General features: G+C 61.0%; 1 protein-coding gene across 3 annotated transcripts in view; it reads right to left on the minus strand.

Annotated features, from left to right (window-relative positions):
• Window positions 1–17242, minus strand: part of SRCIN1 (SRC kinase signaling inhibitor 1) — a 60046-nt gene that overhangs the window by 17018 nt on the left and 25786 nt on the right. For all 3 annotated transcript variants that reach the window (XM_075116981.1, XM_075116980.1, XM_075116978.1), the window contains exons 4-9: window positions 3057–3249; window positions 2479–2677; window positions 2208–2301; window positions 962–1791; window positions 519–611; window positions 275–318 (exon numbers count right to left, since the gene is read on the minus strand). In XM_075116981.1, coding sequence (XP_074973082.1) covers window positions 275–318; window positions 519–611; window positions 962–1791; window positions 2208–2301; window positions 2479–2677; window positions 3057–3249 — 1453 coding nt within the window. The remainder of the gene's footprint in view (window positions 1–274; window positions 319–518; window positions 612–961; window positions 1792–2207; window positions 2302–2478; window positions 2678–3056; window positions 3250–17242) is intronic.

Genomic DNA, 17242 nt, shown 5'->3' on the forward strand with positions numbered 1-17242 from the left:
ACGCCGCTCCTCTGCTTTCCCAGGAAAGACCTCCCTTTCCCCACCCCGTCCTTCGGGCCAGCGGTTCTGGGTGGTCTACCCACCACCCCCACGCTGGCTCTGGGGAGATGCCACCCCAGAGCTGCCCCTCAGCAGGGTGGGGGGGTCCCACTGGCTGCCATCATGTGGTGGGAGCTGCAAAGACCCTGCTCCTGTGGCCACCCTGGACTCCCAGCAGCCGTGGGTGGATGGAAGGGGTGCTGCAGGGTGAGGGGCTGGCTCTCCGGTCACTTACATGCTGATGGGGGGGTCCCACCGTTGGTGGCTTCTGTCTTCTCGCTGCATTGAAAGAGAAGGGAGCGAGCGTGGACCAGGCACCTCTGTCCTCACGGCCCGGGGTCCACAGGGGCACGGCGGGGCCTGGCATCCCCTGGGAAGGGGGTAGGAGCCCCCAGCCTCAGCAGCAAACAGCCCAGCTGGAGGAATCCCCCTCCCCGCAGCAGACCCCGGGCTCCCACGCCTGCCCTCCCCCTCCTTACCTGGGGGTCTCGGCCTCGGAGCCGCGGAGCAGGGCGCTCTGCACCAGCCCCGTCAGGCTGGCGATCTGCTTCTCCATCGCCTCCATCCGCTCTCTGCCACGGGAAAGGGAGAGGGGCTGGGTGAGGAGCCGGCTCCGGCAGCACGGACACCCTCCCGCTTGTCCTGGCCTCACGTGCACCCACCCACGGGGTCCCTGCAAGTCCCAGAAGGGACGTCGCGGAGGCAGCAGCGCTGCTACATCCACCCCCTCCATTCCCTCTCTCTCCTTGCCTCCAGCTACCCCCAGTTGCTCCCCTGCGCAATTTGGTGCTTCATTACCCATCCCGGCACCTCTGCCACGGCACCTCCGCCCTTCCTCTACCTCCCCAGCTGCACCAGCGGGTGACTATCTGAGCAGCAAAGCTCATATCCACGGGGGCGCTCCTCCCACACCCCATCTCACCTCGTTTCTGCGTCCTTGGCTGGTCCAGGGGAGCCGAACCCCGAGAGCGGACGATCACCGGGGCCAGGAAAAAGCTCCGGAGGGCCGGAGGAGCTGGGGTTGCGCGGCTTGTTGACGGGGCTATCCATGAAGACGGAGGAGCAGGAGTCCTTGCGGAAGGACTGACGGACGGGCGAGGAGCGGCTGGGGGGTCCCGAGTAGGGGCTGTGCGGGCTCTGCCCTGGCTGCACGTCCACCAGCCGGCCATCAGCCATCTTCTGTGGGGAGGAGGGGGGCATGCGGAAACCCAAGCCGGGTCCGTACGTGTCGCTGTAAATGGGGGCGTTGGGCTTGTACAGGCTGTCCTCCAGCTCCGTCTGCAAGGCGGCTGCTGAGTAGGTGCTGAGGGATCGAACGGACCCCCGCTTGTACAGCCCCCCCGAGTAGCCGAAAGGGTCTCCCATGCCAGCCAGGGACTGGGTGGAGGTGATGCTGAGCCGGCCCTCGTGCACCATGCCGTAGGGATCGGCATACAGCCCCTCGTTCTTCACCAGCACCACGTTCTTGCCGGCCAGGTCCTCATCTGGCTTCACATCCCGGCGCTCCAGGATGGCGCTGGGGCTGGGCGAGACGCCCTGGGCAGGCGGCAGGTTGGAGAGACGCTCGCTGTGATGGACGGGGCTGCCGGCGTAGGAGGGCGGGCGGCCCCCGCTGTAGGACATGCGGGAGCGGGACGGGGAGGAGGACTGGAGCACCGGCGGAGGGGAGCCCGAGGTGAGGTGGGAAGCCGGGGACATGTTGTTCAGCCGGCGGGTGGGAGATGACTCCCTGGAGGTGTACACCATCTCCCTCTGCGGAAAGGGGCAGTGGGGGGTCAGCACCACGTCCCTGCGGGCTGGACCCTGCCCTTGCTCTGCCTGGCTGGGACCCTCCCTCACTGCCCCTCTCCAAGGACTGAGATCTGCAGCTCCTTCGCCTTCACCTGGCCTTGGCAAAAGGCAGCTCCCCCATTCCCATCCAGGAGAGGGATGATTTATGCCGATGAATCCCCTAATTATCATGTTTATTACCCTGCCGTCAGGCCCCAAACATCCATTCTCTTAAAGTAACACTTAACAATGCTGGAACCGGGCAAGACGAATTGCAGTCATTACTCCTTCCACAAACACACGCAATTACCAGTCCCTATCTCCATCGCTTTCTCTCTTTACTGGTCCCAGCCCGCTGGGTGCACCCACACCGCAGGCTCTGCCCATTTCCCCCTTACCCTCAGGTCGCCGTTGGTGATGTGTGAGGCTGGGAACGAGGCATAGAGTGGCTCTTTCCGGTAGATTTTAATGATACTCCTGTCCTGGATATCGCTGAAAGGAGAGGCAGAGCCGTGAGCATCCCGGACAGGCAGCCGCCACGCAAGTCCCAGCTGCAAGACTGCACCCACACCCACCCTTCTGCTCTCATCCCACTAATTTCCTTGCTTGTGGTGCCCTTAAGGAAAGGAAAATCAATCTGTGGTGGATTTCTGAGCCCCCCACCCTCACCGGACATCCTCCAGCTCATAGAAGACATTGCGTGACTCGTCCTTGATGAGGATGGCAGTGTTTGGAGACTTCAGCATCCCCATGGTGAGCTTCTGGGGGAACATGTGGACAATGAGGGCGTGCAGGGTGTCCATGCTGCTGATCTCGTGGGTGATGTGGACGCGCCTCGTCTCATCCCCAAACTGCAGGAAAAGGACCCCTGGAAGCAGAGGGAGCGGGAAGCGGTGAGGTGTGCCCACACCCCTTCTCCACACAACGCCGAAGACGTGCCGAGGCCAGTGATGCAGCTTTGCCCACCTGCTTGGAGGTCTCAGTGCACGCCCGATCGAAGGCTCGCGAGCCTCTGTGCCACCCACCCTCACCCTGGAGCAGCGAGGCTGAAGGCAGCTCATCCCCCTCAGCCACCCCACAAAGCGTGCCGCATCCCCCAGCTCCTCCTGGGGTTATGGGGGCAGATACGAACCAATCCCACACCCGGCACACGCCGGCACCTGCCCGCAGAGGCGGGCAGAGATGTTTGGTGGTGTCCAGGCAGGTACGTGCTGCCCATCCTGGGGGATGCCGAGCCCCGAGGGTACCTGGCGATCGCAGCTTCGTCTGGCTGGTGGACCGGGACAAGGGCAAGCTCTGCCGGAACCGGTTCATCCTATTGAAGCCCAGGGGCAGCTCCGCTTCCGACATGGTTTCCAGGGATTCGGCCGAGGCGAAGGACAGTTTGGCTTGATCGGCCAAGCCGGGTTGGGAGCCCTGGGAGTGCCGGGAGCTCCTTGTCTGGAAGGGGAGAGGGGAGAGGTCAGGGGAAAGCTGTGCTGGGCACCCCAGCCCCGCTCTGCTCCCCGGGACGCAGCGGTGTGCTGCTCCCGCGTCTCCTCCGCAGCCCGGTGCCGAGATGGAGAGGCTCGGCTGAGGCTGAGCTCAGGGATGCTCGGTCCCGGATCCCGGTCTGAGTCAGCACACTGAAGCGCTCCAGACACAGTGCCAGCTCGAGGTCTCCTCCACCTCCTGCTCTAAGCATGTACAGCCATTTACCGTCCCCTTGTCTCCTGCAATTGTTTGCTCGTGTTTTCTGCTTCAGGCTGGCAGCACTCTCCATTTCAAAGCCTCCTGGTGCCCGTTCCAGGCGCCTTTGAGTCCCCCCACCAGCAACCTGCTCGAAATAAAACCATCGCTAGCTAGCTGGTGACAGAGCCAGGGCTCGCATGCAAGCACCGGAATAACCTTAGCAATTACAGGAGGTTACACATCCATTACGCCAATGAACCAGCTCCCGGGAAACATAAATGCCCGGCTTATTCTGGAAGCAAAGCAGCGGCAAGGTTTATGGCTGCCTGAGCCAGGGGAAAGTAATGGGTTTGGGTTTATAGCAGTAAAAATTTAATATGCCAGGAGTCCAATTTCACATGGCCAAGCGTATATCCACTGCATAAAAGTTCAGGCTACAGAGATGGCCTTTGTGCACAGCCACCTTCAAACACGCAGCCGGGTCCCCTTGCCACGGGTACCTGGCTGGCGGCGGAGCGAACGCTGCCTGTCGTACCCCAAAATACGAGGCTTGATTTTCCAGACGCATGTTTAACGTTGGCAAATCAAGCAGAGAGAACAAACAGCTCCTGGGGTGTGGAAAAGGCGGCATGGAAGGGACAACAGCTCTATTTTGAGACCAAAAAGAAAAATCAATATGAAATTATAACAGCCATCATCATCATTTAAATTAGACATTAATTGGAAGATTTAATTAATCCTGCAGGGCGTGGTTTTCTAGGACTTGAAATGTTCTCGCTGTAGCTAATTGCTGGAAAATTGACTGCTTCGTTTTGTTGTTGTTGTTTTAGCACAAAGCACGCTGGCAGCACAGATGCTTAAAATCTTACATCAAGGAAGGGAAGTGGGGCTGGACCGAACCCAGGCCAGCGCATCCACCAGCACCATCCACGGGGGGCCACGGGGGGCTTCGCGGCAGGTAAGGACGCTGCGGTGAGCAGGAGGCGATGGAAAGCCCTGGTCTCCTCTCCCCTGTGCTCACGGGGTGCAGGTTTTTGGGGTGTGGCAGCTGGTTTTTGGGGCTCCCTGCCCTTGTACGGCCCCGGGAAACCCTCAGGGCTTGTGGTCCCCCATCTCCGGCTGCCTTGCTCTGGGTTTGCGGTGCTCCCGGCCCAGGACAGGTCCTTGGCCACCGGGAAGGGCAGGGATGGGGATGGCCAGGATGCGACCCACGCTGCCAGGGCTGCGCCTTACGCTGGCTTTGCCCCCCTGACAGCCCTCTCCTCTCTGCCCCTTCCCCTGCTCCGTGCTAGCAGAGTCTCACCCTGCCCCGTCTCCGTCCATCCCTCTCCGCTCCCCCCACCCAAACACCCCCCCAACCAGAGCCCACATCTGGGCTGGACTTTAAAAGCTGCCGAGCTTTCACAGGAGACGGCACAAGGCCAGTGGCTCACACGCCCCCTCCCCAGGAGGTGTTTTGTCTGGAGAAAGTAATCGTAAGAAAAAATTGATTTAGCCGAGGGGGGAGTGTCGCTGCCTCCCCCTCCCCGTGGCACGACAGGGTGGCTGAGACCGCGTTGCCACGTAGCATCCTCGTTGCTAAGGGCTGCTGCGGTGTGCATGCCTCGGCTCATCACCCCAACGCACCACAGCCCCTAGAGAGCAACACCCAACACCCTGCAGCCCCTACAGCCCATATAGCCCAACACCCAACACCCCACAGCCCCTACAGCCCCTAGAGCCCAACACCCAACACCCCACAGCCCCTACAGCCCCCACAGCCCAACACCCAACACCCTGCAGCCCCTGCAGCCCCCACAGCCCAACACCCAACACCCTGCAGCACCTGCAGCCCCCAGAGCCCAACACCCAACACCCTGCAGCACCTGCAGCCCCCACAGCCCAACACCCAACACCCTGCAGCCCCTGCAGCCCCTGCAGCCCAACACCCAACACCCTGCAGCCCCTGCAGCCCCCAGAGCCCAACACCCAACACCCTGCAGCCCCTGCAGCCCCCAGAGCCCAACACCCAACACCCCGCAGCCCCTACAGCCCCCACAGCCCAACACCCAACACCCTGCAGCACCTGCAGCCCCCAGAGCCCAACACCCAACACCCCGCAGCCCCTACAGCCCCCACAGCCCAACACCCAACACCCTGCAGCCCCTGCAGCCCCCAGAGCCCAACACCCAACACCCCGCAGCCCCTACAGCCCCCACAGCCCAACACCCAACACCCTGCAGCCCTGCAGCCCCCAGAGCCCAACACCCCGCAGCCCATGGGACGGCTGTGGGAGCGGGGCGGCTGCGAGCACTGCCCTGCTCCAGGTGAGCCCAGACCCCTCCTGCCTCCTGCCTCTGCCCCAGGGCTTGCAGCTGACCTCAAGTAATGAAGCCCATCTGATGGAGCCAATTATGGCATCAGCCAAAGGAAAAAAAAGGAAAGAAAGGGCAAGATGGAAATTAATGGATTTTTAGCCCGGAAGGGACTGTTCTGGCCTGATGCTCAGCACAACGTGCTCCGGGAACGGCTCCCCCAGCCCGAGCAGGGACCCAGCGGCTCCACAAACCCTCGCTGGCACCAGGGCAAGAGCCCCCTCCCCAGTGCCCCTCGCCACAGGGCACCTCCGCGGGCACGGGACCCCCACATACCCCGGCCAACGCAGGACGCCGGCGAGCTGGAAAGGACAGACCCTGCGATGTGACGGGGGGGGGGACACAGACTCCAAGTGCTATGGGGAGGGGTCTCTGCCATTTCTTGCTTGCAGGCATTTCAGCCCCAGCAGCTTTGCCCGGGGGTGCAGCCACGGGAGCAGGGTGCCCGTGGAGCCTTGCAGCGGCAGCGGGGAGCCGAGATGCCCGGCAAGGGCGGGGGGAGCGCGGCGGCTGCTCCGTCCTTGGCCTCCAGCAGACCATTAATGAGCCGACTCTGAGAGAATTGTTTTTTATTGCTCTGCCTCGCTAATGACTTACCCTACTATAAGATAATACGTTAACTGACAACTCAGCCCCCACACAATCCTGCCTCCTGCCCCTGCCACCGGCTGGTGCAGCACGGCAGCCCCCCGCAGCCCCCGAGGCGGCTCCGCTTCCCGCCCCCAGCCCCATTCACAGCACTCCCAGCCCTCTCGGAGTAGGTGAGACCTGATCACAGCCACCGAGGCCGCGGCTCACCCCGAGTGTGGCGGGACCTGACACTTTCACACAGCTTCATCCGTCACTGTGGAGTCTAAAATGGGTGCCCAGATCCCCGTGTTGCTAGAGATGCTGGGGGGGCCCGATCCTGCCTTCCTGGGTGCCACCCTGAGATAAACCTGCCTGTGCCAATGTCTGCATCGACAGGATGGATATCCCCTGCTGTCACGGGGGAACATGTCACCCCGCTGAGCCACTGCCCTGCTGCCAATCTGGAGGAGGGGGAGATGCGGGGCTGCAGGCGCTGCCCCAGTCCTGGGGGCACATAAGGCTCCGGCTCCCCGGGCCCCTGCCAGAGCCCATGCTCAGGGTGCGTGGGCTGAGCTTTCAACCCGATGCAGGATGAAAATAAACATCAAACCCTCGCCACCGTCTCCGGAAGGGAAAGGGTATTCTCCATCTGGCCCAGACCATATCACACACCGCAGCCGAGGAGGAGATATCTAAGGCTACAACAGCCAAATACTGAGTGCATACGAATGGTCCTAATATCCTCCCGCTTTGGGAGCACCGTCCATCCCAAAGGCCTCGCCTTCCCGCCTGCCTGCTGTGTATCGAAGCCCCGCGGCCAGACCGCGGCGAGGATCGATGCTGGCACCCAGCCCCGATGCTGCTCTGCACACCGCCGGCTCTGGCCACGCAGGATCGCACCCCACACGGCTCCCGGCTCTTGGGGTGCGGGGTAAATCCCAGCTGCTGCAGCAGCGCTTTGCAGGGAGGTGACCAAAACCCCAGCCTGGGAGCAAAGGCGTTTTGCCCCCTGCTTCTAGGTTATACCCCCCACCCCAGGGGCAGTTTTGCCTGAGCCCAGACCCCCACACAAAGGGCTTGGTCTCCTGCAGCTTCAGAAGAGCCCGATGTCCCCTGTGGGCGCCGAGATCTTTCCCTGCAGCGTCTGAAATCCACCCACGGCGACAGCGAGGGGCTGCAGGGGAGGGGACGCAGCTCTCCCCATTGCTGTCCCCGCGCCACGGCAGTGCCACGCTGGGAGATGACCCATTTCTTGCTGACCCAGCGTCGCGGCACAGGGTTAATACAGCGCTGGGCTGATTTCTGCCACGGCAGCATGTGCTGGGAGCTGTCAGGGCAGGGCTGGCTCAGCCCCCAGCTCGGGGGGCAGCGGCGGCAGCGGCATCTCCCCCGAGCCCTGGGTCCCCGTGCCTGCGACGCACTACGGCTCGGAGCGTGGGAACCAGCAGGTCACGGGCAGAGCGGGAAGGGAAGGCGAAGGAGCGCAGCCACCCAAAAGCAAAACAAAAGCCGCCCAAGGCCGCGGGGAAGCGGTGTGGGAGCTCCGGCCCCAGCTGGCACCGCAGGCAGGGAAGGTGTCGAGCAGCTCGCTTTTGGGAGGGCAGAGCTGCGGCGGATGGGGTGACGGGCAGCAAGGTCAGGGTGACCGCAGCCTGCCCTGGGGAAGAAACCTGCTTGCTATCTGTGGTTTAAAGCTCCTGGGAGCCTCCTGTGCGCTAGAGCAGAGGAAATCGTGCTGGTGCAGAAGCATCAGCAAAGCTTTCCATGCTGGGAGTGCATCATGGGTGCTATTTTGGTGATTCTCCCAGTGAAAACCCACTCACAAAGCGCGCAGCTCCCCCAGGCCCCTCCTGGGGAAGGCAGCAGGAACATCCCCCCACGCCGGCGGGGACCAGAGCATCCTCAGCCTGTCTGCGCCTCCCTGGGAGTCTTATATAAAAGAGGTGGGACGGGGAACAGGAGGAGAATTGGGGGCTTTTGTCTTTTATCTCCCCAGAGCTAAAAAAAGATACAATTAAGTGATTCTTTTAGCTCCTAAAACTCCCAACAATCCCTCTACTGTCAGTGCTGAAGCAGCTTCATTATATCTGCCTGGCTAGATAAGGATGCTTCTCCTCTCCTTCTCTCCCCTCCCTTCTTCTTGTCCCCATCCCTCCCTCCCTTCTTCCACACCCCTCTCCCCTCTCTGATATTACCTTCCCCAGCTTTGCGGGCCGAAGGATCAGGGCTGGAGGGAGGGAGGGAAGGAGCCGAGGTGCCAGCAGTGTTTGGGGGACCCGGGCAAGGAGCGGGGCTGTCCCTCCGGACCCGGCGGTGATGAGCACCACCGTTATCCCAGTTATCCCACTGGAGCTGGGGCAAGCAGCGGAGCCGCTCGGTCTCGGCGGAGAGTTGAGGGAAGAAGGGGAGAGTTTAGGAGTGGTGCGGAGGGAGCAGTGACACAGAGGAGGGTGGCAGAAGGAGTTTGGAGGGAGTGGGGCTGGGAGAGCTGGGGCAGAGGAGCAGGTCTGGACCTCCCACAGGGCACTTAAAAGAAGGAGAAAGGGAAAAAAAAAAAAACCAAGAAAAAAAAGTGTGGGGAAAGGATCGCGCCCCAGGACAGAGCAGGGCACTCTGCAGCTGTTCCCGTGCAAAACTCAAAGCCACCGGAGCTGGTCGAGCTCATTAATATTTCCACTCACTTCCTAAGACAGGCAGCAAGCCTGACCTGCAAAGGGACCCTCGGAGACGGAGCAGAGGGTTTGTCACAGCGGAGGCAGTCAAGCCTCCGCCAGCACCTCGCTCCTACCCACGCTGGGCTCCGAGGGCAGTGTCGGACTCGACCTGAGAAGAAAGCAGCCATTTCAGGCTCGTTCCTGCCTGACCCCTCTGTACATCACACGCACCAGCGCTCAGCGACCTGCAGTGCTCGGGGGTGTTCAGCCATGGTAAGAATATTATGTGCAACAAGGAGCCTGGGCAGTAGAAGGGGGGGTCCCTGAGCACCGTGCTGAGATGTGCGCAGGACTCCTCTTCCCTCTCAGCCTTGCACCCAGCCCAGCTCAGCCCAAGCTCTGCAGCCTGTCCTGGCACAGAGGCCAGCCCTTCTTCCCCCAAAAACCCCGCCGGGACAGCCAGAACACAGCCCACAAGCACTGATACAGACCTGTACACGCAGCTGGGATGGATAAGCCCTCGCTGTACTAATGTCACAAGCAGCACCGGACCCCGAGCTCAGCCTCTCCCCAGGACCCCATCATCACCAGGCGAAGCAGCCTGGGCTGTGCTGGGCAGCTGCTGCAGGGCTGGGTCTGCCGGCAGCCCCCGGACCCTCCCCAGCTCACGCTCCATCCTGCTCCATTTGCAGGGACGATGCTGCACTGGAGCGCGTTCAGGCCGGCTGAGCATCGCCCTTGCCTGGGTGGACGGAGCCCTGCAAAGGTCCCGGGCAGCCGCGTTGCTCTGACAAGCTGCCACCTTCCCAGCTCCCGTCTGTTTGCAGCTCCTCTGCTGCGCCACATGATGGGGATAAAGGCGAGGGCCCCCTAAAATCCACTCCGGCCAGCTTGGGAAACAGCTGGCATGGAGCTGGCAAGCCCTGCCCTGGGCAAAGCAACGCAACCGGGTATTTACCGAGTACATAAACCCCCAGCTCCAGCCCCTGGTTGGACACCGATGCGGGTTAATCCCTCATAATCCCCCTCTCATCATTTAATCCAGCATCTGACTACAGGTCCCATCTGGTGGTGTGCTGAGCTCTGGGGATGGGCACTGGAGCTCAGCACCCTGATGGTCCGGGCTGTGCTGGGGATGAGGAGACCCCCCCCAGCCTCCCACTGCAATGCTGGGAGAGGGGAAGGACGTTTTGGGTATCCCTGCTGTGCGGATGCTCGAGCCATCGCTGAGCTGTGCTGGGAGTCACCCCGGGCTCTTGCTGCGGGACCAGGGGAAGCCACCGCACCTTTCTGTGCCACCTCCTGTCACAGCATCCCCTGGAGCTGGCGCTGGGAAGAGCCATGGGAGAGGGTAATGGGACCCCTCACGTGGGGTCTCACCTGATGCCTTTTGGACCCTTGCTCTCCATCACTCTTCACCATCCCTGCCTGCCTCCCTGTCTATAAAAAAAAAAAAAAAAAAAAAAATACCTATAAAAATAATAAAAATATCTATTTCTCTCAGGCATTACCTGCAGCCCTACCCCTGCCTGCATGCACACCCCCTCGCGCTGGTGCTCAAGGCCTCCTGCCCTGAACTCCCAGACTTTGGGTCACTGGAGCTAGAGGGGACCCCCGCTCCCGGCAGCGTGGGGACCCCGACACCGCAGTGCACCCTCCGCAGGGCAGGGCCAGCTCGCCAGTAGCTGGACGGGACAGTCAATATGTGCAAGCTAGAGCTGAAGGGGAGCATCTCTGAAAGCCTGGCCCAGACCACTTCTCCCAGCCTACACCAATCCCTGGATCTCAGAAAGAAAGGGATGGGGAAAAAAACTGTGGACACGGTCCCTTTGCCCCGCCCCGCACCTGGAAAAGCCTTTCCATGGACATTACAGGTGTAGCCCCCATCCCCAAACACACCGGCTCGGTGCTGCTTCACTGGGCTGCTCCAGGACAGAGCTGAGCCTCCTCCATCCCATCCTTTAGAAAAATGTGTCTGTGCTAGGGGAGCTTGACAGGGAAAGCCTCTCCCTGGGGTGTGGGGAGGTGCTCTCAATGCCCAGAGGAGGGGGCTGGGGACCCTCCCCTGGGCGAGCCATCCCTTAGGGTGCTGGAGCCTTGGCCACTCGTCTCTGCGCTGCCAGCGAGGGTCAGCAGAGAATAAAGCTGTTAGCAAAGCTGGGAGAAAAACAACATCTGTCCCTCCTGCAGCTCTGCTTCTGTCAACATTTCCAAGGAAAATTTTAACTGAAATTTGAAACTTTTTTTTGAAGCAGGTCTAAGAGCTGTTAAAGAAACAGAGGGAGGGAGGGATTTCCAGATACCTGTCCTGCAATGTTCCCCCCTGCTGTGCCTCTGCCTGCCTGACCCCATCACACCATCACCGGGGGGTTTCAGTCTAGTCCCACCCGTTTGCTTGGCGGTGATTCAGCCCCGGTCTCAGCGAAGCGGTACCTGCCCTTCCCTCCCTCTGAGATGCCGGGATGAGAGCCCAGCACCTCGGTCCCCTCCTGGGCCCCAGTAATAGCTGGAGGGGCTCTGGCGGGGAGGCGGGCTGTGCCTTAGTGCCCTGGGGTGTGGGACAGTGGAGCTTTCCAGAAATGAACACCAGCTGGTGTCTGGAGAATTCCTGAGACTCCCCAGCCTGCCCAGCTCTCACCGTCAGGAGCCTGGTCACCACCCAGCGCAGCCCTGGCCCCTCCGCAAACCAGCCGACGCCAGCGCATCGCAAACCGCTCCATTCATTCGTTCCTAACGAACTCTGCTCATCCTTAATTATTGATGCTCCCAGAGAGTGAGTCAGCAATGAGCTGCCAGCTGTTTTGTAAGAGGAGCAGAGCCCAGGTAACGGGACACTTCCCCAGCAGACACCTCCTCACCTCGAGTCTGGCTGCAAATCCCTCCTCGGGAGCATCCCCGACCGGGATGAAGCATCCCAGGCACATGGGCATCACCCTGCCCTCGTCCCCCAGCCCAGGCATCAGCTTTCACGTTTCAAACCAGTTTCAGACAGGGCATGCACAGGGCTGTAGTGCCACCCTCCTCCTGCACGTCCCAGCTCAGGCTCTTGATCCCAGCACGAAGGGGCCGAGCGGATGCAACTGAACCCCTCTGCATCCTTGTGCAGCGATTCACACCGGCTCCACCAGCCAGGAGCGCTGAACTCCAGCAAAAACTCTGTCTGTGGGGGACTTAGAGCAGCCCAGCTCCTGCCGCCGGAGACGGAGGAGCCCGGAGGTGACGGCTGGGAAGAAAAGGAGGAAAAACTGGCGGTAACTGGAGCTGCAGCAGCAGGTGAAAGGTGGAAGAAATGGGAGGCCCAGGGCCAGTCTCCCCCATCCTAGGGGGTTGTGGCCTCTCCATCCCCCTCCATCGGCCCCCACCCCTCTCACCCCGCCTGGGTCTCGCCGCCAAATTAAAAGCGTACCGCTCACATCAGCAATAATTCATCCAACGTCTAATGCTCAACATTTTGTCAGGATTATCCCGATTAACCCAGAATTAATCCTGATCTCAATGTTAACAGGATTAGCGTTAAAATCGGATTAGTTTTTTAAATCGGACCCCTTGACTAAAGAAAGGGGCCTTCCCCGCCAGATGTGCACAGCCTGCTACCGGCAGCCAGATGTGAGCGGGAGCTCGCTACCCTGTGACGGGCCCCAGCGCACGGGTGAAGCGGGGTACCCATACAGCATCTCCGTGACACCAGCATCCGCCGCGCCTGCCCTGCAAAGCACACGAGCTGCCCAGCCCTCAGAAGGTGACGAGCAGGAGCCTGACACTCGGGTGTCGAGTTTCCAAGCAGAAAACACCCTTTTGCCCTCGGACATGGCCCAGGTGGCTCCGCAGGGGACACGGGTGGCTGCTTGCCCCCTCTCTGCATTTTTTTCCCCTTCCTGCTGGCACCAACAGCCTCCCGCCTTCGCCTGCCTGATGAATATTTAAAAGCCTGGATCCTCTGCAGCCTCATGAATATTGACGGCTGCTCACGGTGGTGGTCCCTCTCCGGGCATGGGCAGCAGGGTCGGCAGTGGCGGGGGGGTCGGCAGCACCTGCCCGGCCATCGGGGTCGGGGTGCCTGCACAGAAGGCAGCTCCAAGGGCTGTCCCCGCCGCACTGCACCCAGCTCCAGCCATGCCGAGGACGCTGCATTCAGTCCCCAAAACACTCCCTTTCTTCCCAGAAGCACAAGGGGTGGAGCGGTCTCACTGCTACTGCAGGGCAGCGGAAGGTCCTGGCACCCAGCGCAGGGCTGGAGCTGGGAACACCCACGGGTGGGGGGATACGCCGTGCCCACTCATCCTCGTCTCCGGGTGCTGGGTGCAGCCTTGGCTCCCGCGGGGAGGGTAATCATTAACCTCCCAGCAAAGGCAGCCGTGCTTTTGTTCCTGGAGTTGTTTTCCCAGTGCCTCAAGCCTGGCATCCGTGGGGAGAGGAGCATCCCTTCCATGGGACCCTGTACAAATTGCGGGGGGGTGTCCAGAAATAGGCCTGATCCAGCACCTCCCCCGAGGCTGAGGCTGTCCCAGGAGATGGATTATGGAGGGGTATGTGGCAGGAGATACTTTTGGGGGTGAGGGTGCCAGTCCTGCCTCCATCCCTGCTACCTTGACCCCACGTGGACGTTCACCCCAGCCATCCCCTTCCTCGCTGGAGCTGAGCGGCGGCTGCATTCAATCCCTGCTCTCTGGCAACGCTGCCTTGTGTGACAGCATCTTCCAAAAATAAGCAAATTACTGCATCCTTCAGGGACGCTGGCGGATGGGAAGCAAAGCCAAGTGTGAGAAAGCAGCAGAAAGGGGATGGGAGGAGAAGGGACAAGCCCCTGCTGGGGATCGCAGGGCTGCAGCCACCGAGGGAGGGGAGCCGGTCCAGGCTGCAAACCAGCGGTGACACTTGGGTTAGCAGCAGTAGTGACAGGGACTTCACAGTGACAGGTGACAAGGCTCAGCTCTTTGGCATCTGAAGCATGATTTGCTTTAACAGCTGTATACAGGGAGGCCAGGCTCTGGTTAACACGTGCGGGTGCCTCTCGGGGAAAAACGCTCAGAGGGGCTGGTTTGAAGTGCAAAATAAAAGGAAGAAAACCAACTTCAGCAGCAACAGCTGTAGGTAAAGAGAGCCCCAAGTTTGGGATGCTGGCCCAGGCGCTGCTGCGGGGTCGTGCTGATGCATCTCCCCCGGGGACCCTCAGGCAAGTCACCTAGACCCACTGCCCCTCAGTTCCTGCACTAGCAGCGCTCCTCTCATCCCTGCTGCGATAATAAATAGTGACAACACCCAGGATCAACAGATAATGCAGCATTGGAGAGCAGCTCCCACGGACAGCCAGAAAACCAGCAAATGCCCCAAAAGCCGAGAGCAAGGGGGAGCCGGGAGCGGGCGCTCAGCAGCTGCTCTCCCCTCCTAGGTACACCCCAATGCCCTCCTCCTGAGAGCAACTACATATTACGCAGTGAACACGGTCCCCGAGGAGCGCGGTGGACGCCAAGGCCACGGGGAGGGCGCGGGGAGGAGGGCTGGTGCAGGAGCGGCAGGATTACAGGAGCTAAGCCTGCCTGGTATTTGCTCATCTCCTGCAAGTAAATACCGCTGCCTGCCTGTAATAGCGGCTCGAGTCCCCGGCCCGGCGGTGGGATGGAAATGGCTTCCCGCTGATGAGACGAGGCGCTCCCAGGGAGCCCCATGCCCTGGCCGTGCTGGAGCAATGGAGGAAGAGGAGCCACAGCCCGAAGCACCGACCGAGCCACCGACTGCCGCTGGGGCGGGAGCTGTGCAGTTACAGCACGGAGCGGGTGACTCAGCCCTGGACACTTGTTTTTAAGACAAAAGCATCCTGTTCCCCCCTCCTCCTTTCTCCTTTCCACATCCTAGTAATTTTTTTTTCCCCACGAGTTTTTGCTTTGGTCCCTTTGATGTTCTTTTAAAGTCCTGGCACCAAAGGAGCTCCTCCGAGGCTCTGCCTTCAGTTCTTCCCATTCCTTCTCCAGCCCACGAGCAAGGGGCCAGCCCACCCCCTGCATTAGCACAGCGGGACCCCCCAGCCCTCGATATTGCTTTGCCACCCTCCGCGGTGCAGCCCCCCTCCCCACTGTGTCCCTGGGGAGAGAGATTTGCTGCCCCCCCTCCCCCAGCCAGATCCAGGGCTCGGTCTCTGGATCCCCCAAGCAAATCACGGTGCTGAGATGCTCCTGCCCTGGAAAGGCTGACACCCAGAATATGGTTTTGAGTAACCCCAAAGCAGCAGGGATGGTGGCTGTGAGCTGGGATGAGGTTTTAGGTGATGGAGAGGCGGGTGGGTACCAGGCTGCCCCAGCCGAGGGACGCGGGTGCCTGCCTGGGGACTCGGGGACCGGCGGCAGCGTGACGGTGGCCGCAGGGCAGCTGGATCAATGGCTCCGTGCGAGCACGCAGCCGAACCCAGCTGTCGGGAAGGGACATCCGTGAGCTGAGCGGGGCTGGCTCAATCGAGAAGCGAGTGCAGAAATCCCAGGGATGCGTGGGGGCACGGGGCAGGAGGACGGAGGGCAGCAGCAGGACCTGCAGACACGAGGGGATGCAGAGGATGAATCGGCTGGGGATAGCGTCATCTCCTGGACCCCTCACCTCAATGACGGCACTGCCACCGACATACAAGAGCATCTGCTCATCTCCAGCACCGAGACCGACAAACACAGCAATGCGGGGGTCCCTCTTCCCCCAAAGCCCACGCCTGGAGAGCCCCAAATCGCAGCCAGAACCTGCCATCGCCTGTCCCCAGGCAGATGGGGGATGCCAGGGCAGGAGGAGAGTAGGTCCTGCCCCGGGCACCCATCAGCAGCAGCAGCAGCACCCCACGTCCCTGGGTGTCCCTAGGAATTTGGCACAGCCCTTCCCACCATCCGATCCCCTCCGTCCCCCATCAGCTGGGGCTCTGGCCACAGCACCCCCTCTTTGGCCGAGGGACGGAGAAAGGCTGGCTCTGCACCCGCAGGAGCAGAGGGTGGCAGCTGAACACAGTCAGGGAACCTAAAGGGTCATGAAAGTTTTATTTTGGGGAGAGAGTGGGGTGGGGGAGGCAGCTTTCCCAGCTGAAAGCCAAGCCTGCAGCTACAGAAGACCCAAGGGGACGCAGGTGGCTGCAGTGGCCTCGAGGAAGCCCCCAGCACCTGCTTGCTGGGATCAGCCTCCCCGCAGGGCTCTCCCCGTGACAAGCCATCCCCAGCTGCCTCTGGCTCATGCCCCACTTGGTAGCAGGGTCAGGCAGCTGGGAGCCTCCCTCGGCCGGGAAGCAGAGGGTGGTTTAACCCGTAACGCGTTTCCACAGCGGATACAGCCGGGGAAGATGCTCCGCTTGCAACGCAAAGTGCTTCTGTGGCTGCAAAACCCCAGCTGCTGCCGAGAAGGACCCCTCTGGGGTGGGTGGACCCCTGAAGTTTGCCCCCGTTTTATTTTTTAACTCACAAAAAATGGGGGAAAAAAAAAAAAAAAAGGCTTTTATGTCTTTCCCCCTCCCAGTCCCAGGAATGTACCCGAGAGCACGTGGCTGAAACGGGCTGGTGAGAACTCAAACAGCTGAATATTCGGGGAGCCGCTGTTCGCACGCGTTTTACGCTGCAAGTACTTCAAGAATGAAAACTCGGAACAAGTGCACATATTATGCATTTTACGACTCCTCTGCTCTCCGCTGCCAACCAAGGAACGCGCCTGTTTTTTCCACAGGAAGAGCAAACCCACCGGGGACAACACGCCAAGGTCATCCAGCAACACGCCTGACCTTGAAGTGTTGCCACCGCATCCCTGGGCGAGGAGGAGGGAGGAAGGGGTGTTGCGATGACATGCGTACTTCACCCTGCCAGACAATAGGGCAACTGTTTGCAAGGTGCTGGCAGGAATCACCAGGCAGGCACAGACCCTCGGCACTGCCAGGAGGCTCCCGTCGGGGTTCCCTTTGTGTAGCCTGGAAGAGGTGGGTTTAGGCACAAAGATCCCGGTGCAATAAAGCAAACACTTAACGCTTTCTCTACTCTGCAGCTCCTGCAGCAGCCTCCTGACAAACAGGCTGGTACCGTAACGCCCAAGCGACAGAGCGGAGGATGGAGAGAGGTGCGATGGCCAGCGCAGGACAGAGCCGCCCCCTCCCCTCCGCAGGGCTCAGCGCCACCAGCCGAACAAATAACTTTGCTGTCCGGTCTAGAGATCCCCCGACACGCCACACACAAGCCG

This window comes from Phalacrocorax aristotelis, chromosome 23 (genome assembly GCF_949628215.1).
Source record: "Phalacrocorax aristotelis chromosome 23, bGulAri2.1, whole genome shotgun sequence".
In the NCBI taxonomy this organism is placed as follows: Eukaryota; Metazoa; Chordata; class Aves; order Suliformes; family Phalacrocoracidae; genus Phalacrocorax; species Phalacrocorax aristotelis.